General features: G+C 38.7%; 2 protein-coding genes across 5 annotated transcripts in view; both read right to left on the bottom strand.

Annotated features, from left to right (window-relative positions):
* The window catches only part of PLEKHM1 (pleckstrin homology and RUN domain containing M1), a 36,203-nt gene extending 29,052 nt beyond the window's left edge, over positions 1-7,151 (bottom strand). The window contains exon 1 of one of the 3 annotated variants that reach the window (XM_031965975.1): positions 7,049-7,151. The gene's annotated coding sequence lies outside the window, so the exon portion shown is untranslated. The remainder of the gene's footprint in view (positions 1-7,048) is intronic. The other 2 variants (XM_031965976.1, XM_031965974.1) reach the window with 2 other exon arrangements.
* An 11,557-nt stretch (positions 7,152-18,708) lies between these two features.
* Positions 18,709-23,614, bottom strand: part of LOC100918898 (leucine-rich repeat-containing protein 37B-like) — a 51,779-nt gene continuing 46,873 nt past the window's right edge. For both annotated transcript variants that reach the window (XM_031965971.1, XM_031965972.1), the window contains 4 exons: positions 21,016-21,074; positions 19,525-19,576; positions 19,295-19,440; positions 18,709-19,156 (listed from right to left, as the gene is read on the bottom strand). In XM_031965971.1, the coding sequence (XP_031821831.1) occupies positions 19,120-19,156; positions 19,295-19,440; positions 19,525-19,576; positions 21,016-21,074 (294 nt within the window). In that variant the 3' untranslated portion in view covers positions 18,709-19,119. The remainder of the gene's footprint in view (positions 19,157-19,294; positions 19,441-19,524; positions 19,577-21,015; positions 21,075-23,614) is intronic.

Below are 23,614 nucleotides of genomic sequence, written 5' to 3'. Positions count from 1 at the left end.
CAAGAGAATAAGTGCTCAGAGTGAAGGGGATGAACCCTGAAACTGTCCCCTTTGACTTTTGGGAGGAAGCAATGGGGTGAACTCTGAAACTCTCCTCTGTCAGAGACCCACCCTTCAGGGCAGTTAAGTGGTCTCATTCAGTTGGCCAGGTTTGAAACTCCAAAACTCTTTTCAACTGGAAATCTAGGCCTGGGGCAGTGACAACATTGAGGATCCTCATTCCCCACTTTGAATGGAAGCTCTAACCTTAGATTGCAATAACGGACCAATTCTGAACTCCAAATCTCTGAAATAGAATTATGCTTGGCCTAAGGCAGTCTTTTAGCAAAGCTGCCAACCAGGACTCCCTGCCTACTGTGAAGACATTCTCTTCTCAGTGATAACCTTTGGTATTTCTGACAGAACATTTTGCCACTACGAAGTCTTTCATCTTCCTAGCAAAACTGGCTTCTCAGTGCCAATAAAAATCCCTTTTCTTGCCACATTCAGATTACAGGTTGGTGAATTCTTTCACATTGGACCTGTGCCAATCAGAGGAGATTCTCATATCAATTTTCTACCACTAGACCCACATCAAGAGCATGTGAACAATTTATAAATTTATAAATCAATAATCATACAAAAACACTTCATGTTATAAGAAAAATGCAAATTAAAAATCAGGTTTCACCTCATGCCTATCAATTTGGCAAAGACAATAAAAGAAATAATCAATGTTGGATGGATTGTAGGAAGATAGGTACATTAACATGCTGTGGCTAGTATTGTAAATTGATTCAATCACTCTGCCAAAAAGAAATTGGAATTATCTCACTATGGCATATATCCAAAATTTTTAAGGGTTCTCATCTATACCAAATACTCACAGAAAAATTTGTTTTTCTGTGTGATAACAAAAAACTTCAAACTAGGTAGATGTCCATCAACTAGGGAATTGCTGACCAAATCATGGTATGTGAATGGAATGGACGATGACTAAAAACATTTTTATTCTTAAGAAAGTTTCTTAAACTGTGGTTTACCACCCAATATGGGGTCTCACACCTGAATGTGGAGATCACAAAATTATGATTTATTATCAATTAATATTTAATTTGCATGCCTTTTATATACCTATATACCTAGTCACATAAAAATTCTACGTAAATGGAAAAAGTTTTAAAAGCCCTGATCTAATACAAAGTGAATTAAATAAAACCAGAGACTATATTTTTATACAATTATCACAGTAAACAAACAAACAAAAAACAATAGAAGACAGTATCGATTTTAATGACTACTATGTGAACCAGAAAAACATGATAAAATCCACTTCTCTTGTGGAGGGTGGGAGTGGGGAGGAGACAGGCTACAAGTGTGACTGTTACACATTTTTCAGATGGATATGTGGTCTTGTGCCTTTAGTATTTTTCTCCCCCATTCTCTCACTACTTGTCAGGCTGGGTAGATCTAACCAACAGTACAATAAAAGGCACAGCAGACTGAAGAAAAACAAGCCTAATTCATTCCCAAAGGGAACTAGGAGAAGTGTATATGCTGAGGGAATAGGAGAAAACAATGAAAAAAAAGAAAATGCAGAGAGTATTTAGTTTATGCATGAAAATCCCCAGCCAAATGCTGCACCAGCCTTCTACTTCCTCCTTTCCTAAAAGCAGCACCATAAAGGAGTGAGGCTGAAGTATTAACAGTTAAGATAAACCCCGACTATCAACATTTGCACAACAGAAATGAAACCCACGGACAGATGTCTTAGCACTATTTTCTGGAATTACCTGCATAACTTCCTTCCCAAGATATCAAAGTCATTCACCTACTCCACCTTTATTCTAACCAAGCTCTGGGTAGAGTAAAAATAAGCATGTTAAAGACTTACTATAGTCCCCTAAAGAATGCCTAGAGAAGAGGGAATAGAATATGGTGGGATATAGAAAGTGATATGTAGATTTATGTAGGTATGAAGATTAATGGGAATGGGATAAAGAGGGAGAGAAAAGGTGGGGGGAGAAGATAAGGGAGAGATCCATGGGTGGGTGGGTGAAGTTAAGTAATAACTAGTTAAGGAGCAGAATTAAACTAAAAGAGTTAGCAGGGATAAGAAATAAAAATAAAAACAGCCCAAAACAAAAGAATAACCTACAAGGAAGCAAAGAAAAAAACGGACATAATGAATATAATCTCTTCTCTTATTATATATGCTTTCTTGAAATGGAGATGTACATATTCTGAATCCTCCCTGATGTTCTTCTGCTGGGCATATGCCAATATTTTGTTTTGTTTTTTATTTTCCTTTTTTGTCTTTCTTCTATTTTCTTATATTGTATTTAGTTTTAAATAATTTTTAAAAAAGATAAATAAAAAAAGAATCCCTAGTGGAGCCAGAACTTCCCATTTCCTAGCTTCCTGGCACTTTACTTAGGCACCCCATGCCCTCCCTACTCTTAGGACACTTGTCTCTGGATTTCTAGGACCAAAAGAAAAAGAATGATTTAGAGCAGACTTAAAATTGAAAAAAAAAGTGTAAAATCTGGATATCTCTAGTAATAACTGATGAAGTATGGCTCATGGCAATATGGGTTGTTCTCCTAGTCCTCCAAAACATCAGGTTACAGAGGGCTGGAAGTGAAAGAAAAGGCTTTTATTATTACAAAGACACCAAGGTAATGCTCTCTTGGTGGGCAATATTGTGATTTTGCAAAGAGACATTTTCTAAGGACTTATTTTATACAGTAACAGAACAATAGAAGGGAATAGGCAAGGCCACTTAAGTTTTGCATCCAAAGTACATACTTTAGATAATCTTTCTTCATGCTTTCAGAGGGTGTGGGACCATATAGGTTTGTGTATGGAAAGATCCATTTAAGTTTATTTACATCACCTTACTGGGACAGGCTGTCCGGTTTCACCCTCATAACCATCCAATATACATACAGGCAAATCCTGAACAGCAGTCTGGAATGCAACTATTGTACCAATACACGAGTCATGTTTTTTTCTGTTGGAAAATAATGTCCAAGTTATCTAATGATTCAGAGCCCGGAAAGGCAGCTGATTTCCAGACATGTGAGCACCCAGGGAGCAGATGTGCTTCCACTTTAAAGAAATGTGCCGAGATTAGCCTCCTTCCAGACTCAGAGTCAGGTGCTCTAGAGTCCCTTCTCCATATTGCTGGAATCTCTTAGTTTTCTTGATGCTGAAGAGCAAAGAACGAATAGCATTTTCATGTGATATCCAATACAGGTTAGCAAAATTTGTTTTTCTGTCCTCCAACTTCTTCACTCTCTTAACAGGTGCCTAACTTGTGACTTCTTACAGAAATTTGCTTTTAAAAAATCCATGGTAAAATGTTATTTTATAGAATTTTAAATTTGAAAGGAGTAATTTAGAAATCTCAGTTCTTTCAAAAGAATAAAATTATCATGGTAAGTGAAAAAGGATGCGGAGTCAAGGTGAGGAACGAAAGTGGCCAACAAATAAAACTCTCTCGGATTCTTATTTCAAATACTCAAAAAACACAATCTGTTTAAGTGGCAGCTATGGGGGAAAATCCAAACACTGACTGGATTCTCAGAATGTACTTGTCAAGTTGCCACTATTTTTCTTTTTAACTCTTAATTTCTAACCACTTCAGGGCTCCCCTATCAGTTCTGAAATCATTATGTTCCCTGTGACACCTGGTGAAAGGAAAAAAATAACCCAAACCTAAACTTCACAAAAAGAAGAACTGATCTCCAGCAGTCTGTATGACAATATAAGCTTCCATCTGCACAAGAGACTAATTTATAGTATGAACTACATATGTCACTGTCCAATGTATTCATCATTTCCTCCAATGAATAGTTAGACTCATTTCTATTCATTACCAGGTTGGCAGATAGTCAATACTGGGAGAAGACTAATTTATTATGCCAGAATGAACAGATCAATAAGGCACCTAAAAATCGCTCCTATGAATTGTAGATATCTCCTCAGATACAGTATTAGAGTAGTCCTCATCCAGATGTCAGTCAATAGGAAGTGACAATGTAGTTTGCTGCCCCAGGCAAAGTACATATGACATATTTCATGCAAAATATTCTGATGACACCTGCCATTACAGTGATTGAGACAAGCGATAATTTAGCCAGAAACACAAATACTAGGACCAAGCAGAAGAGAACTGACAGGTTGAACCCTAAAGCCAGTGTCTAACTACAGGAATTCTACTATTTGAACCTAATGACATAGAGAGCAAACTTCAGGGATTAAAAAGCAAGTAGATAAATGTGCTGGGATAAACATTAGTTGAGAATGTAGGGAAATCAGGAAGTTTACTAAAGAGAGAAATGAGGAAGGCAAGACTTGGCAGGCCTAACTGCTAGACTGACAAAATGGAGCAAGATGGGGCTCCCTTGGGTTAGAAGGTCTAGGCCATCAATCACATAAACTGATTGTCTTTTTATTTATTTTGAATAAACTTATATAACGTCCTTGTTGTCTCCTCCATTAGAATTTATGTTTCTGAGTAACCATTTTTTTTGTTCTTTATATTTGTATCCACACTAACTAGCAGTAGGAATTTATTAATAAACACCTGTAACTGACCAAATGATCTGACATAGAGGTGGAAGGAGAGCCAACCAGATTCTGTACTGGCTAAGAAGCTCTAAGTGATGGGTCTTAGAGAAAGTGATGTGAAATGGAGGTGTTACCCAAGAGCAACTAGGTAAGAGATGGGGAGTTTGTGGGTCAGAAAACGGGAAGGAGTGAGATCATATTCCCCAAATCATTCAACTGACACTGTCCTCTCCAAAGTTCTGATCTCTTCCTTGCCAAATCCATTGTCCTTTTCTCAATCTCTCTGCCCCCCGACCCCATACACACACTTCTGACCTCTCGGAAAATCCTTTAGCACTGTTGACCATCTCCTCCTAGATATTTTTTCCTCTTTCTTGGTTCTCTTTTACTTGTCTGACAGTTCCCTTTCTATACATCATATGAATCAGCAGGATTTTTATCTCAGTCAAGTCCACTTTGGGTGTACATTTTCTTTTTTCTTTATATTTACTTGATGACCTGTCAATTCACATAAATTTGATTATCATCTACATGCAAATGAATATCAGGATACTGCCTATCATTGGACATTTTGAACTAGATCTCAAATTCAACACTTTCAAAATTTCAAAAAAATTTTTCTCTTTCCTCTCAAAACTACTTCTCTTTTAGGAGGCAGCTAGGTGGATGGTACAGTGGATAGGGCATTGGCTCTGGAGTCAGGAGGACCTGAGTTCAATTCAGGGCTCAGACACTTGATATGAGCTATGTGACCCTGGCCAAGTCACTTAATCCCCAATTGTCTCACCAAAAACAAATAGAACAACTCTTCTGAGCTGTCCTACTGTTGTCAAGAGGACTGCTGTCCTTCAAGTCAAAAAGATTTGCAATCTCACTGTCACGTTTTTGTTGCTGCATAGTCATTTCAGTCCTGACTCTTCATGACCTCAATTGGTATTTCCTTGGCAGAGGAGTGGTTTGTCATTTCCTTCTCCAGCTCACTTTACAGAAAAGGAAACTGAGGCAAACGGGGTTAAGTGACTTGCCCAGTCTTACACAGCTGCCAAGTGTCCGAGGCCAGATTCAGGCTTACCAAGGCATCACCTAGCTGCCCCAAGGTCATCCCGCATCCTCATTCACCCCCTCACAGCCAATCAGCTAACAAAATCTGTCACTGTTCAACATCTCAGACATAACATCTCTTTCCACTCTCATAAGCACCGTTTAGGCCTCCATCACCTCCTGCTTGATTACTTCGGTAGAACCTCTTAACTACTGTCCATTTCACTCGTCTCTCCTCCATTCTGTTGCCAAAGTGATGCTTTTGTAAAGTGCACGACTGAGCCTCTAGCTCCCCAAGCCCCTTCAAATCCTTTGTCTCCTTAATACTTCTAGGATCAAACACAACACCCAATCTGGTGTTTAATTTTCTTTGTGATCTGCCCTCCGCTGATCTATTTTTCTTCCATTAATGATGGCTAACATTTGTACGCACTACAAGAATCCTGGGGAGGTGGGGGGAACGCTAATATCATCCATAGTTGGAAGAGGAGGAACCGGGTTAATTGACTTGTCCAGATTCATACAGAGGAATCCTTCTGAGGAAGGATGGGAACGCAAGTCTCCGAGATCCAATTGTACCCAGTACGACCCTGATCTTTACCCCACAATTGCCAGCCCCTTTCCAAACTTCCCCGTGACTGGGGAGGGCTTCTCTATATTCCAGCCCCCGTGTTCCCAACCTCGAGATCCTCCTCTACCCGTCCCGCCCGTCAGTTACCCCATCCCGCCATCCCTACAGTTCAGCCGTGAGCGGCTACTTGCTGCTCTTGGCGCATGTTCCATTTCGTCTCTGGGTGCCTGCCTCCGCGCCGGCTCTTCCTCGGGCCTGACAAGCTGTCCCGGAGGCCCTTTTCCAGGGATGATGTCTCAAGCCCCACCTTCTGCAGGCGGCCTTCCCTGTGTCTTCATCCCCTCCCCCTCGCCCCCCCCCCCCCCCCCCCCCCCCCCCAGAAGCTGCTAGTATCTAACACAACGCCTCCTTCAGAGGCGGCTCTGGATTTCTGCCTCTTATTCCGCCCCGAAGCATCCTCGGGCGCCGGCGCTTAACCAATGTCTGGGAAATGACAGACCGGTGAATGGCGAAGCGGAGAAGAGGCCCACCTGGCCAGGGGTGGGGCGGAAGGCCTTGGGAAGTGACACTCAGCGGGAAGGGGGGGGGGGCAGGGGAGTGGAGAGGCTGTGAGAGAGGAAGGAAAAGGTGCGGGAGCAGGGTGCCGAGAACGTCGGAAAACTGGAGGGGGGGTCGCGGTGGGGAGGGGTCAGCAAGCAGGGTCTAGGGGTAGCAAGTCACGGAGGGGGCGTGGGGAGGCTAGAGATGGGGGGGCAGGGGCCTCGGGAACTGCGGAGACGAGCGAGGACCGGGGATCTTAGGGGGTCACTGCCTGGTGCTGCTGGGGCCGGTCTGAGCCCCTTCCGTCCCCCGACCACAACCTCCCTCCGAGCCCAGACTCACCTCAGCGGCAGAACGTCAATAGAACTTCTTCCACCTTCTACCCTTTTGACTATTAACCGGAAGCTGCGGCCTCCCAGTCAGTGAAAACAGGAAGCTGCCCCAACCGAGCTGACGACATCACGTCAGCCTGACGTAATCTCCACCCCCTATTCCGCGCAGCCAATCCCTGGGTGCGGGGTCCTGTTGGGGGTGGGGTCTGCGGCTCAGGTGGTCTCACGTGGAGATGGGTCGCGCCAGTCTAGTCTGGGCCCGAGAGCGAGTGCGCTCCCTAGTCTTGTGTCAGCTCCTCCCTTGAGAGACCTTACAGAAAGGGGTCTCCGAGCCCCTGCTTCTGTATCGGCGGCTGGCTGCCATCAGTTCCCCTGCTCCGGGCCGTTCGCGTCCCTTTCCCTTCCCAGGACCGCGGTGCCCTGTTGAGGGAACTAGACCCTGTAACCAACCTTAATTGAAGTAATTCCTTACAGAACCAGCCCAGTGGAGTCACAGTGCTGTCCTCAAAGCTAGGAAGATCTGGATGCGCGCGTCACCCACTGGCTGACACTTAACATCTCAATATGAACCCAGGATCGACTCGGCAAGCATTTATTAAGCGCCTACTGTGTGCCAAGTACTGTGGAATACAAAGAAAAGCAAAGCAAAACCAAAAAAAGCAGGCTCTGCTCTTAGGTCCCAATCAAATGGGGGAGACGGGCAAAATACTGTGTACAAGGAAGATGTAGACAGGACAAAATGGAGATAACCATAAAGAAGGCAGCTTTAAAGGTTTTTAACTTTTTTTTTTTTCGGTAAGTAGTCAAATACAACCAGTGGACTGTTGTCCACTTTGTTTGTCCAAAGCCTGTGAAGACTTTGGAACCCTACTCATAAAGGGCGCTCTTGACAGTCTGGATCTTTTTTTTTTTCTAGATTTATTCTTTTATGAAGGAGATGACAATAACACCTGTTTCCTAGACTTGTTATGAGAAGCAAATGCGATTTGTAAAATACTCTCCAAAAAGCATTATTGTTTTTGTGGTTCCTTCATTTTTCAGGCCTGATTCTTCATGACCCCATTTGGGTTTTTAAAAATAGTTAATATATATTAAGTGCTAGTCAATGTGCATTGACTAACCTCTGCTGGGATATATACACATATAAAATTTGGTCAAATGATAATTAACTACATAATTACTAAGTTTTCTATACTTTGTAGAGTATAGAAAGCAAGGAGAGTGTTTTATCTTTATTGTGCGTAATTTTATTATATATTTTGGTACATGACCACCCTATCTCATTTTAAAGATTTAAGGAAACTGAGGACTAGGGAATTAAAGCAATCAGTAGGTACTTCTTTCTGGTCTCTAGAATGATTTTGAGGAAAGTGTTATATAAACATAAACCACTATTATTCCATTTTAGGCAGTCACCAGAAACCCAATAAACTTCTGGAGAACAATTTCCCTTGCTCAAATTGCATGCCTAAATACCACAAAGGTATGCATGTGGTCACATAGTCACTAGATGAGATTGTGGACAGTTCAGTTTCTACTATTAAGCTACTCAGCACATTCATTCTCATTTAATCAACACTATTTGAATACCTACTCTAGGCAAAGGCATCATTGTTTGTAGTACAAAAATTAATAATAAAAGGTCTTCTATTTCATACTGTGTGGGGAGCCTGCACTAATCTACAGCCACATAAAGCCACATTCCTAACCTTGAATAGGAATCTCCTAATCACATCATACCAAAGACTTCCTGAATAGGAATCTCCTAATCACATCCAAGCACTACCCTAACTTTGAATAGGCAGATATCTAGGCAACCCTAATCACATCATAGAGCTTCCTACCACCAGAAACATCTGAGCAGCTCATCCTTGGGGGGGATACCAACCCTTTGTCTAGGACCCCCACCCTGTACTGTGTTTGTACAACCCTGCCTTCTTTTCTACTGCTAGAAATTTACCTATCTGTACTATTGCACCCATTAAAATGAGGCTTGATCAGATGGATTTGTCTTGCCTCCATTTTGCGTGTTCCCTCTCTCTTGCCCTTATTTCTTTTCTTCCAGGGTCCACACACTCTGCCTCGTGGGCCGAGGCAATACTGTTTTTAAGTTGTAGAGAAAAATAAAATGACTAATGAATTCATGAGAGCAAAAGAGATTTTTACCAAAGAAATTTCTCAACATTTCCTCTCCACAACAACCACAGTGTGTATTCCTATGGACTTCTCATGACTGGTATATTCAAAAGTGTTTGGTAATACGCTTCTCTTAGATGGATTCATTTTTATTTTCACTAACATCAATAAATATAAATTTCAATAAATCAGAACAGAAAGGAAAATTATAAATGAAAGTGAATTTGTTAACATAAAGTTTTTAAATTTGACATTTTTAAAAAAAACTTATTTGCATATTTCCTTCTGAACTTTCACCAATTCTATATATTCTCAAATGTTTCACTGACATTTTTCTTTTTCCTTCTCTTTGCAAAATAATCACTATTCACCAACTTCTCTCCCCAAACTTCCTCTTTTCCCCTACCCCAAATAAAAGCCCTCCTTGGCAATTAATTGTATTTAAAAAAACAACAACACAGTGGTTCTCTCTGAAAATATTTGCCTCATTATACACCTATTCCATCACCTCTCTGACAAGAGATGGGAGAAGGCTTCATCATTTCATAGAGTGTGATATCCTATTTTATTTAAAGACTATAATTTGATGATTAGTACATTTGTAAAAGGCTCTAGGTCCCTTTGTCTATCTTATTTTAGAGTCCAGATATTTCTCATTATGCTAGGGTCACCCAACATGGGTCTATAATCTGAAAAGAGTTGACTTCTTGAGTTTCACTCTTTGCTACATTTCCCAAAATAAAACCAAAACTAGAGTTCAAGGTTGATGGGAAGCAGAAATATGTTTTTGTTAGTGAATGTTCCTTTGTTGATGTTTATGCTATCAATAAACCTTATAGATAAGGACTGGGGGTGTGATTGTATTTCTGTTCCTTAACAGGAATCTTCCTAGAGAAGATAAAACATGCTCAGAAATAAAATGTGTTGCAAAACTGGCTGGAGAGTACCATAAGAGATACTTGCAAATTCCCCTTGGAGTCAAAATAAGAAACATCTTCCAGCTTGGGAGATCAAGGAAGGCTTCATAGGGAAGGGAAGATGGCATTTGAGGTGCACCTTGAATCATGGAAAGGATTTTGACAGGCAGAAACGAGGAAAGGGAGCATCTTAGACAGAAGGAACAACATTGGCAAAGACACAGAGGTGGGAAAGCCCAGGTTAGTTCTGAGACCTCCAAGTATTTCCATTTTGACTAATACTAATATGTGTGGAGGAACAGGAAATAAAGCTGAAAAGGTAAATTATAGCCAGTTTGTGGAGAGCCTTAAATGTCAGACTGAGGAGTTTGGTCTCTATTTAGTAGGTAAAAGAATATTAGACACACAATCCATTCCTAATAGTTGTTTTTCATCTGTACTAGGACTGATTCTAATCTTTGTTTATTTAGTCTTAGATACTACCAATCCCTTCCTAGCCCCCCTGGAGTGTTCATCTCTCCCCAATACTCCCTCCTCCCCCAGTCTTCTGATCTGGGTAAGATTTAAAGGCTTCCTTCCTTAATTTTATCGAGACAAAAGACTGAAATTTGACAAGGCAAAAATGACAAAAATAGGTATAAAACTTAATAATCACATTTTAAAAGTTTTTGAATTGTTAGCTCTTCTTACACTCTCATGATATCTGTTAGAGAGATCATCAAACCCCCGTCTCTCGAATAGCACTTACTATGTGCTTAGTACTAGGTACTGACTGTGTGCTAAGTATTTTGCAATAATTATTTCATTTGATCCTCACAGCCACTCTGGGAGGTAAATGTTATGATCCCCATTTTATACCTGAGGAAAGGGAGGTAAGCAAAGATTAAATGACTCACCCCAAATCACACATATAGTAAATAAATATCTGAGTCTGGATTTGAACTCATTTTTCAGGCCACCTCGCCGCTTTAGCGGCAGACGTGACACGGCTTCCCGAGGAAGCTCCCGCGGGAATGGTCCTCCCCCAAAGTCAGTTCTTGCTCCTCAGGGAATTGAAACCGGCTCCATCTCTAGAGGTCTGGGATGCGCATTCTCTCAGACTTTTCAAGATGGAGACTTCATTCTTCTCTTGGAGGAGAAAAGTTATTAATGCAAGGTCATGTCACCAGGGGCTACGGGAGGAGGAATCCCACCATCAGAAACAGAGCAGGTGGGAGGAGGGAGGTCCGAGAAAGGTGGTGGAGGCTGGCTAGCCTCCACCACACTTTAGTCCAGAAAAATCTAGGTTACTCCTGTGCAGTTGAAGAACCCTCTGGTGAGCAGGGACGAAGACTGCAGCCTTTGGGAAAACCTTGCTCAGGAGAGCTGACTAACATCTTGGACTAGGTTGGTGACTCCTCCCCAGCCACTTAATTATTTCATTACTAAGCCTACAATACTTTGCAGTATGCAAAAAGCAAGGGGAGTTTACAAATGTAGATAGATATAGTTATGGCAGTACTACCACATTTCTCTCTCCCATATTATCTGTCACCCAGCCTATTTGGAACTATCAGGGAACTAAGGGAATTTTCTATCAAAAAATGAAGTGTATATGAATATATCCAACAGGGAATTCTACTGAGGAATGCATTTTTCTTAAATAGTAGTTTGAATTAAATGTTTATCTGTGTCTGACATGTAGTGACCTTCCTTTGTTTAAAATTTGCCACCAAAATTCCCTTATATATAACAATCGACTGCTAAACCATTGGGAGAAACTTGTTAGACAAGACCCAAATGATGATCTGGTTCTCAAACAACTCAATTTCTCATTAACAATATTGCTCTGAGGCTGATTTCAGAAAAACCTGGAAAGACTTAACATGAATTGTTGATGCTAAGTGAAGTGGGCAAAATTAAGAGAACATTGTACATAGCAACAATATATGAGAGTACAAGATGATCAACTGTGGTGGATTTGGCTCTTTTCAACAATGAGGTGATTTATGGCAGTTCTAATAGATTTATGATGGGAAGTGCCATCAACAACCAGAGAGAATTATGAAGATTGAATGTGGGTCAAAGATTAGTATTTTTTTTTTTTTTTTTTTTTACGGAGGCAATTGGTGTTAAGTGACTTACCCAGAGTCACACAGCCAGGACGTGTTAAGTGTTAGATCAAATTTGAACTCAAGTCCTCCTGAATTCAGAGCAGGTGCTCTGTCCACCCTGCTACCTAGCTGCCCCCAAAGCCTAGTATTTTCACTTTTGTTGTTTGTTAGCTTAGTTTTTTAATTCCTTTTGATTTAAATAAAATATTTTTTTTTGCTTAACATGACATATATGGAACTTTCTTTAGAAGAATTGTATACATTTAACCTATATCAGATTGCTTGCTGTCTTAGGAAGAGGGGAGGAAGGAGAAGAGGGAGAAAAATTTTGAACACAAGGTTTTGTAAGGGTGAATGTTGAAAACTATCTTTGCATGTATTTGGAAAAATAAAATACCATTAAAAAGGGATTTAAGAAAAAAAAAATTATTGCTCTGGGAGATACAGGAGTAGATGAGATGAGATGGCGTCAAGATGGTAGAATTAAAGTGATTTTGCTTTAGCTCTTTCAGATCTTTCCCCACCATGACTGATAAAGAACCCCAGGCATCAGAAAGTAGAGAAAAAGTATTGCTCCAAAGCCACTCCTACCTCATGCCTTTGTAGAGGTGGGAGCTGTCCACCAGTGTTGCACATATATTCAAACTTTTTCAATATATTTATCAGTTGTGCTAATTTCCTTTTTTGTTATATGGGATGCCCTATGAGGCTAGAGAGATTGGAGGAGGGATACTGTGACAAGCTCTGGTGGGGGCAAAAACAAAATACAACAATAAACACTTAATTTTTAATAAAAGTATTGTTCCAGCTTGGCTCTCTCCGGCTTTTACATAGATCAAACCCATGGTGCTGGGAGTTTCCTAGGCAAATGGTTCATTCGGTACTGGTGTTAATGGGACCTTCTTGCTTTAATAACATTCTTTTGTTACAATTATATATTAGTTTTCAAGACTGGACATTTGAAAAAGACTCCTATTGGTGGAGAAAATGATTAGTCAATATTGTGAGGCTCTGTGAATAGTATAGTTAGATCTAAGAAGTAGAAAGATCTTTTTGCTTCTGAATTCTAAATTCAAGAGAGAACATATGCAGTTCCAGATTTTTCTTCAAGAGTAGAGCCCTAGGAGGAGAGAAAAGGATTGGAGAAGAAGTTGAAATGGAGAGGAGACAATATCTTGAGCATGTCCTTGATTGCTCCAGTTTACCACTTGAGAGATTTCAGAGAATTCCTCCTTAGTGAAAATCAGGGATTCCTTTTTGAGTGAGCTAAAATCTCTCAATCCCAGTGAAGAATTTATTTAATTCAAGTTGTCTGGTATATTTTAATCTATATAACTTCTTTGCTAACAGCTTGGATAAAAGAGTATTTGCTATTCATTATTTGTAGTAGTCTTTGAGTAAATAGCATTTAGTGGAGAGTCAAGTCTTCAAATATAACTTGGGATACTCCTTTCACATTAAGACATTATGATCAGAAAAATAATTTCGAACCAAAAACCATTTCCCCCAGACTGGCAATAAAATTTTTTTGGGGGTGGCAGCTAGATATAATCCAGTATCACCTGTCTGAAGAGAGAACAGAATGGGTCAGCCTCAGAAACTCAATTTCCTGTTCCTTTCCAGGAAAGAAACAAAATATCCTTTAGGGAGAAGGCGGCAAAATTTGAAAGATATTCCTGACTATGGAATTAAGGCAAACCTATTTGAATACATGTATCACCTATACAGGCAAGGCAGACATTCTATGCTATATTGTGGCTCATTGTTAGTGTGTCCCTATGATCCTGAATTCAGCTCTACCATGGTTATAATGAGATTGAAAAAAGAGTTTTTACTCTTTTTTCTAAGGGGCCAGTGTAGTATAATTGTTAGGGGAATATTACACATATACATTCATAAATTATTAAAAAGGTGTCTTGTATTTATTCCTCTTAGTCATATAATGTGTTTTTTAGTGTGATCTAGTCAGTTCTTCCATGCCAATTAACTTAATTTTCCTTTGGCCACAACAGAACTTTATAGAAAAAAGGTAATCAATCAAGATTGATGAGTTTATTATTTTTTTAAATTAATTTTCCCATAAATAAAAATTGCTTTTATTTTCTGGTCATTTGCATTTTTAGCTGATCCCTAACTGCCTCTTTCATATAGAATTGAAAGGGCTTTTTTTTGGGGGGGGGGGGGGGGGAATACTGATAAAAATGGCTCAAATATCTCAAAATGGCCTTTGAGATAAAATGTTGAGGTAAGACATAGATTGTTCTGAGAAGCTGAAAGATAATTGATCCTCAGATAAATATATTGAAGAGATGCTTTTTGGAAACAAGAATCTGTTGGGTGCTGTGTTTCAGAAGAGTTTTGAAGGTTATTATTGAGAAAGCATAAATAAAACTTTTGTTTGGAGAACATGGGAAGATTATACAAGAAAACTGAATCTTTTCAGTTTCATATCATGTTAGACAGACTCCCTTATTTTAGGGCATTAAGGGATAGAAGAAAGGTTAGAGATGACCAGAGGAAGAGAAAAGCAGAAGGGAAACCTCAGTTTAGGAAGAATCAAGGAAAGTTTTTGTTTTGTTTACTGAAAAAAATAAATAGGAATTGATCAAAGTTAACAGGGAGGATCTACAGCTATTATTCTGGGAATTCTAATATTTGAAGAGCTGATTAGGAGAAGGCTGCACGGCTCTAACACTATTTACAGATTGAGAGGGAAACACTTCTCAGAGCCTCTGAGCTTATCTGAAGAGTTTAGCAATATTTCAAATTAAGGAAATTGCTTATCATAGAAAGGGAATAAAACTGCTTTAGCACCCTGGAAAAGTAACTGTGTTATGAGAGTTTGTTGCTGCTGGAGTGTCCCCTGAGTAATAGAGAAATGGGTTTTTTATTTAGTAGAAGAGGAGCATAGTGAGAAGTGGTTTTGCCCAGCTGGGGTCATGTGGTACAGATTCTTTTCTATGAAAATCCAAAAAAAAAAAAGGTTTGTTGTCCAGAGAATTGTTTTTTGCACAATGGATTTCCCTACTTATGTGCTTCTATTAGATTTCTTCTGTGAGTGTCCACTATTCTTTGCAGATACTGTAGGCATTGGATGTAAGAATGTGAGCCAGAATTATTCATGGACTATTATTTTTGCTGAGGCAAATTGAGGTTAAGTGACTTACCCAGGGTCAAACAGCTAGGAAGCGTTATGTGTCCGAGGTCAGATTTGAACTTAAGTCGTTCTGACTTCAGGGCTGGTGATCTATCCACTGCATCACCTAGCTGCCCCCTGGATTATTATTATATTTGGATTATTGATGATCTTGCTTTCTATGTTATTTTGCTGCAGAAAATCAGCCTTAGATTTAAGAAAAATCAGACTTAGAAATGAGGTAAAATTAACCTGAGAAGGAAATCAAAAATGCAAGCAGACAAAAATAGAGGGAGTGGAAATGCTATGTTGGGGTTAAGACTCATTTCCTGATTTTAGAAAGACCTAGATTTACATGAACATGAATGAAACAAGCAGAATCAAGAAAACACTGTACACAGTAACAGCAAGATTGGGCAATGATCAATTATGAAAGACTTGGTGGTTCTTAGTGGTTCAGTGATCCAAGGCAATCCCAATAAATTTTGGATGAAAAACTCCTTCCACATTCAGAAAGGGAACTATGGATACTGAACGTAAATCAACACATGCTATTTTTTTTCTTGTTTTTTCTTCCTCTCATGTTTTTTCCCTTTTGTTCTGATTTTTCTCTCCCAGCATGATTCATAAGGAAATATGAAAAAAAATATACATGTATAACAAAAAAAGTTTGTGTTTTTTTAATGTAACTGGGGAAAATAAAAATTAAAAACAAAAACAAACTAACAAAATGAGCTACAGTGGTAGACAGTGGCCTATGTCCCTACTATACCAGGGTTATCCTGGGACTCTGAGAGTCAGGTAGTAACCAAATGGCCATGACCGACCCCCTTCTGGAAAATTATTTTGACCTGCCTGCATGAAGACAGGTTAAGGCAAGTGAGCCAAACTCACTTGGAGGAAAAAAAAAACAACCTTAAATTACCTTTATGAGCTCCCTTCCCCCTTGGGGACTTCTCAGAGTGCTGGTTATGAGGTCTTTATATGGGGCATATTCATACATAGATTATACTGGGCCAAGATATTTGTGTAGCATAGATAAACTTCTTCCTATCTTGCCCCCTACTCCAACCCATAACATTAAAAACATACATTTTTCACTTAAAAGAGTAAGTCATTTCATTTGACAGATCTGGCAGTGGAAGTAGCAGCAAAAACAAAGCAAAAAAACCAAAAACAAAACCCACCAAGCTTCATAGTTATAGATCCCAATGAATATAATTGCAGCTCTTCTTTCTTTAGGCGTTGATTATCAAAATTAAAGTATTTTTCAGCTTCACGGCCAGTGGATACATAGCCAGCATTCCCTTTACTTTGCTAAAAAGGTAATGAAATTCTCTCACCTATCACTATATATAGTATAAAATAACTATGCTTTTTTTTTTAAGCAAACCTATTGTTAGCTCCTTACTTTCCTCCCAATTAAAAAAAAAAGCACAATAATCAAAAAAACCAACCCTCTAACAAATATGCATAGTTAAGCAAAATATTTCCACGTTGGCCATTCTAAAAATGTAAATCTCATTTTGCACCTTCTGTCCATCACTATAAAACAGAAAATTTGCATAAAGCTCCGATTCCATTATAAGTTCCCCCTTCTCAATTTTTTATCTCTTGGGCCTAGAAGCCCCTTTAAACACACACACACACACACACACACACACACACACACACACACACTTTGGGAGAAGATGCTATCAGGGAGAGATATGCCTTATAGTGAGATTAGTCCTGGAAAGAATTCAGCAAAAATCATAAGCACATTTTTTATAGGGGAAATATAACCTTGGGGTTTATCAGGGGAGGAGAGGAAATAAAAGCAGGAACAAGAATGTATATTGAGTTGTTGAAACTGTCTTAAAAGATATTCTGGGAAAACTTGGTTCCCATAAGAGTTTAACAATCTCAGAAGTTCCCATCATAGATTATCTTAGAAATGCTAATTAAGGAAGTCTGGGCACATCATGGCTGCCTTAACTATGGTTAAAAAAAACAGTCTGGGACACTAAGTTCCTAAGATGAGCATTTTAGCATTTCCTGAAAAAGGGGAGAGAATAAACTGGTTTCAGGATTCACGTTACTTCCACAGGATTACAACTCCTTCAACTCCTATAATCTTTAGCTGTCTTTAAGTCTCAAATTTAGCAATAGTTATGCACAAGGGCCTTCTTGATCTTTCCAACTACTTGTGCCTCCCTTCCCCCAAATTACCTGATTTTTATTTTGCTCTTTTGTTTTTAAATTTATGAAGTAGGTGCATTTTGCCAATTCCAATAGACATGTGATGGAGCCATCTGCATCCAGAGGGAGGACTGAGATTGTGGGACTGAGTGTGGTTCACAACATGGTATTTTCACCTTTTCTGTTGTTTGCTTGCTTTATGTTTTATTTTTTCCTTTTTGATCTGATTTTTCTTGTGCAGCATAATAATTATGGAATTATGTATAGAAGAATTATATATGTATTAATATATATTGGATTACTTGTCTAGGGGAGGGAGTGGGGAAGGGAAGAAAATTTGGAGCACAAGGTTTTGCAGAAATGAATGTTGAAAACTATCTTTCCAGGTACTTTGAAAATAAAAAGCTATTTTTAAAAATAAGTGCCTTTCTCTTCTCCTCTTCCCCTAACTTAGCAGCTGTCATCTTAGTAGACCAATCCATGCTCAAACTTTGGAAGCTAACCTCTGGCAATAAATAACATTTGCTGAGAGTCTCCTGATGGGCTGCCATCCCTAGAAAGAGAGATGTTAACTTCTCATTGAGCCGTTCTTGGCTGTAGCCTTCCAAATGATAGAATGTGAGAGGTAATAATGTCAGGGGCTGTTGCTCCCTATGTAAAATAGGGACTCAACTTGCTAGATACATAATAGGCTTGGAGAGAGACTAACATATCAACACAGTTCACCTGTGGGTCACCAGGTTGGCCACCTGCACCATTCCCTGATATGTGATTGCCATTGCTACAATATCTTCAAGTTTTTCAGTTATCACAAGGCTGATACTAAAGTTGGTAGTGGGCAACTTTGGAGGTAGCCTTTGTAGTGTTTTTCTTACTGATTCAATTGTAATGCTCACTTACTGCTAACTAAATGTAAGCATTTTATTTTTTGTCACTGATTGGATAAAATCATATTGGACTGTTACTAATTTTCATAAACAATATGCCTCAGTGATATTTAACAGGTGACCACTTTCCTTTTTAGCTATTTCATGCTAGAATCTCTTCGATTGGGTGGGAAACCAAAGAATTCACTTTCCTTTTTATTTAATTCCACTTGATATGAAGAAGTGGAAACTGAAAGGGAGCATTATTAATAGATGAAGTAGAACTAGTACTGGGTTAGAAGAACCCAGCTAAAATGAAAGGCAACCTCCATATGGAACTTGGACCAACTTTTTATTGAAACTTCCAGACACATGGCATGAAGGCAAGATCTGGGGTTAACCCAGCTCTTCTAAACATTCTTTTTAATCCTGTCCTCACTTTGTGCTTCCTTTGGGTTGGGGCATTAAATCCAAGGTGGGATGTGAGAGCAGCAGTGTACCAAGTACCAAGCTTATGTAGGCATTTCAAGGGTCTTTGCCTTTTCTTACCCTGATCCAAAAAGCCTGACAAAGACCATCCCTTCTTTTACTGAAAATAGATGTCATTATTTCATTTTACTTCTTGGTCACATAACTGGAAGTGGATCGTATGCATTTAATATGATAAAAATAGAATTTTACAAATATTGTTGAGAAACCAATATTCACAAAATAATGTTGATGAATCTCTGTCTGAGGCTTTATTTTAATCTTCATTTTTTCTTTTCGCGTCTCTTTTTTCCTTCATTCCTAGGACCAAAACAAACAAACAAAAAACAAACAAACCCTCTTATTTCTTGTGGTCTCTAAGAGAATGTTGCCTTTTTCTTTTCTGGTCAGACCACATACATGGAAACTCACTGAATATACCCATTATTAAGAATTTACCTTCCCTCTTGGTTGAAAATTTCATCCTCATCAGAGGAATCTTGATCACGTAGCTTTTGGGCCATGTTCTTTTTGCGTGTGGCATCTAGTGGCCGATACATATCCCTAAGCCAGAGGGGCTTTCCTTTTTTGTAGACATCCCCATCCTAGAAGATACAATAGACTTCACTTTGCATGAAAGTTTTTCTTGCTGGTAGCCCTTACTAGAATCAATAAATACTCAAGCTTACCTCTTCGAGACTTTTTCTGGAAGACTTCTTATGGAAAGATGTTAAAAATCTCCTTGAAAAAGTACAAAATGGTTAGCAATTCATATAATCTTTTAGTAATTCAGTCTTGCAACTTGTTGGGCAGGTGTCACTATTACAAGATAATATTTTCTGTTTGAGAGGAGCATCATAAAAACAAGTACAATGCAAAGAGGGGACCTGGAGTACTGGTTACCCGCTTTTTGGTCTAGGACCTCCTGAAGGTCACCAAAGTAATCCTTACATAGTACCCATCTCAGACAGGGCTTAAAACAAGGCCAAGTTGGATCTTCAGTAGATACTGTACAATAGTTCCTGTTAAACATAATCCAATCCAAATTGCATCTTTACTGCTACCCCCAAGTCAAGTCAACTTTCTGTAATGGGAAGTTTATTTTCATCAGTTAGTTGACAATCAAGTGGATGCCCGGATCCAATTAGTAACACTTTCCACAATAACGTTTGGCAGTAACAAAGGGAAACAGAAAGAGCACTGGTTGTGGTTTCCTCACCTGGGATCTTATTTCAGCTCAGCTACTACTAATTAGCAGCTTAACTTTGAGCAGTCACTTAACCCTTTCGGTAGCTCTTTTTTTTAGCTGTGGAATGAAGGGGTCAAACTATATGATTCTTTAAAGCTCTGACTAAAAGAGCAGGGAATTAAAATAAAGATAAGATCAGCTTACCTTTTATTCAGCTGATCTTAGAACAGCTACCCCAACCCCAAAGGGTACCTTTCTCATCTTTGACAAGGTTGGTTTCTAGTTTATTTTAGTAGAGCAAACTCAGTCCATGGTTCTGTTTGATGCACTCCCCTACCCTATCCCCCTTAGACACACTGGTGGGATTTACAAAGTCTCTGCAAGGGAGTCCTGAGGGAGGGCAGACTCTTAGTAATAGTAAGACATTTAAAACTGACTCTGTTTTGACTGATTTTGGTATCAATTTTTTAAAAATTTACTTTTTGATTTTTTCTTTGAATTTTGAATTTCTTTTTGAATTTGAATTTTTTTTGATTTACCGTCAAAATGAACACATGAGCATCTTCTTGTCAAATTCTGAGAAGTGGGAGGGAGCATGGACAGATCCTGACATTAAGCAGCTATGACTTTCCCTAGTGAGAAGCAAAGGACCATTACCAATCTTAGGTGAGGCCTGTTAAGTTGCTAAGTGATATGTATTTTTTCTTTTCTTCTGGGACCCAAGAACAGATGAAAAAGCAGAAAATAAACTAGGGATTTGGAAAAGCAAATGTGGCACCATGGTCTAATTTGAGGAAGACTGGGAGTGAGTCAGTTTTAAAACTGGTTTGATGTGTATTTGTAGGTAAGTAAGTAATTTCCCCATTTAGGCCTTGATTTGCTAATCAATAAAGACACAAGAGGTTGAGCAGGCTAATTTCCAGCTCTAGCATTCTATTAAAAATATTTACAAAATCGCACAATCATCTTCTGAAAAGACAGTGATATTTACCATAAGTTGAATGAGTGTTTTGTTTCAGGTTTTGAAGTTCTTGATCTATGGGAACAAATCTGTTTCAGAAGAAAATATCATTGTCAATTATTATTTGATTTTTTAATAAATATTTGTCACATTGAATTTTAATTAATTACTGATTGAATGATCTAATGATTTCTGAGAGCATGTCAATTTGTATGCCAGTAATTGTAGACAGGTTGTCTTTGCTCTCTTTGAACTTCTCTTTTTAATAACAGAACAGAATACTGAAAACAATAGTAGATTTGAAATCCAAATTCAGATAGTGGTTGTGTGACTCTGTACAAGTCAATTAACCTTGCTAAGCTAAGTTTCTTTATTAGTATAATGGAAATAATACAATACTTGTATCACCTATCTTAGTCATGTTGCAAGGAAAATAAAGCATACTTATTATTTTTCTTGGTTATTTTTTTAAATAGCCACTTAAGAAAATAAATAAAGCCTTGTTTTAAAATTTCCCCTTACCTATTATTCTTCTGCTCCACTTTCATTGTACCCTTCCTCATAGCAAGGGAAAAAAAACCACTTTCCAAAAACAATTCCTGCTCCTTTTTTGACACAGGAGGTAGGTGAGTTTCCTTGTTAGTTGTTAGGAGAAAGATTGCCCATTCCAATTCATCGGAATTCAAATCCTTTTTCACTTAAAGCAACTCTACTCCTCCCCCTCCCAAAAAAGAACCTAAAAAAATATGAACTATTATATTATCTTTCACTCTGAGCTACTGAATGGGATACATTAGATATTGTCATAGAGCACAAAATTTTAGAGGAAGCAAAATAATTTTTAAATTTAAATTTAAAAATTATTTAAATTACATTTTGGCAGTATTTACAGTAACTTAGTAGCACAGGACAACTAGACTTTAGAGTCAACAAGAATAATTCATTAAAATTTAAAGTTGCCAGATACTGATCCCTTGTGTGTTTTAGGGCTGGTATTTCAAAGTCTCTATTCTACATCCCTACCAGTGCAGGGATCTCTCCCTTGGGCCTTATGTCCCCATAAAATATTCTTTCCTATTCAGTTGAATCAGCCCTAATTGTTTCTTGTATTATATTCAAGTTATAAAATCGATTTGACTACATAAGATTTAGAGATAGAGGGGATCTTGAGATCATCTCATTTTGTAATTTTGGAAACTGAGGCCCAGAGATGTTAAATATGTAAGGTTACACAAGCTGTAAGTGGCAGAGTCAGAATTTGAACACAAGTCCTTTCATTCCAAATTCATCAGTCATCAATATTGCTAATTACATTTCTACCATATTTCATAATACATAATTGTTAAATGTATTCAATTACCTCATATCCTCTTCATAAATTCTTTGACCTTTTCATATTCACCAATCCAAGCTCTTATGGTTTCCTTTTGTCTCTCTTTGTGGCATAAACCACTTCAACAGCAATCCACTAGTAATTTAGGACACTTCATCCCCTTAAACTTCTACTTGAATAATTCTCAGCTGTGGGGAATTGCTACCATTCAAATTTCTTGCCATGCCAGTTATTATAGTAAGAGCTCTTAAGTACAAGTTTTCTTTACAAAGCTTAAGCTGGATTATTATTCACCACGACTTCTATTTTTCTCATTTTTTTTTCATTTATCCTCCTTTAATATCTGTTTCATTTCCCACAGTGACACTACAGACCATCCCCTTTTGTATTTTTTTACTAAGATCAAATCTGTTTATGAGCTATCTGAACTTCATCACTTCTCCAACTTTCTCATCTTTTTCCAATCTGACTTGAACTCTCTCTTTACTCTCTTAAAAGGCAGCTCTTCTAGCCTTTGACATCAAAACGATCTGCAGAATCAGAATCTCCTTTTGGATACTGTTTATACGAAGAAGGAAGACTAGAATGATGGCAATGTTGGAGAGAAGGAGGGATTGGAAAATCAGCAGCCTTCAGAGCAGACTGAATATGGGGGTTGGATGGGAGAGGGGCAGCTGGCAATGAAAGACACTGAGCAATCCAGGATGACTCCTAGGTTGAGAGTCTGAGGTACTGGGGGGATGCTGCTGCTCTCTTCAGTAAGGGAAGGTAAAAATGAGGTGGGGAAAGTGTTTATGGAGCAATAAGTGAATTGAGTTGAGGATAATTCGAATTCTAAAGTGGCAAACTTGGGTAACTAGAACAATGATGGTGTCCTCAACAGAGATAAGGGACGTAGGCGGAAAAAGTGGATTTATTTAGGATAAAAATCAGTTAACAAGCATTTATCAAATACTTACTATGTGCCAGACAGTGGAGAGTACATGGAACACAATGAAGTGATTCCAGCCTTCAAGGATCCTACCTTGTATCAGAAAGATAAATTTAGTTTGGCGTATTTAGTTTGAGGTGCCTCTGGGACATCCCTGTGAAGATGTCCAATAGACAGATGAAAATAAAGAATTGGAACTCAGAAAAGAGCTGGGAGCTGGATACATGGATTTTGGAGTTAGCATGAAAATGGTAGTGGAACCCATGGGAGCTTACGAGATAGGGGTGTGTGTACAGGTGTTCAGGGAAGACTAGTGCCTCAGGCATGAGGGGTGGTGGACACTTTTCAGGGTTGCTTTCCACTAT

Source organism: Sarcophilus harrisii, chromosome 4 (assembly GCF_902635505.1).
Source record: "Sarcophilus harrisii chromosome 4, mSarHar1.11, whole genome shotgun sequence".
NCBI classification, from domain to species: domain Eukaryota; kingdom Metazoa; phylum Chordata; class Mammalia; order Dasyuromorphia; family Dasyuridae; genus Sarcophilus; species Sarcophilus harrisii.
Note: the sequence above shows the minus strand (reverse complement) of the source record. Positions and strands in the feature narration are given on the sequence as shown.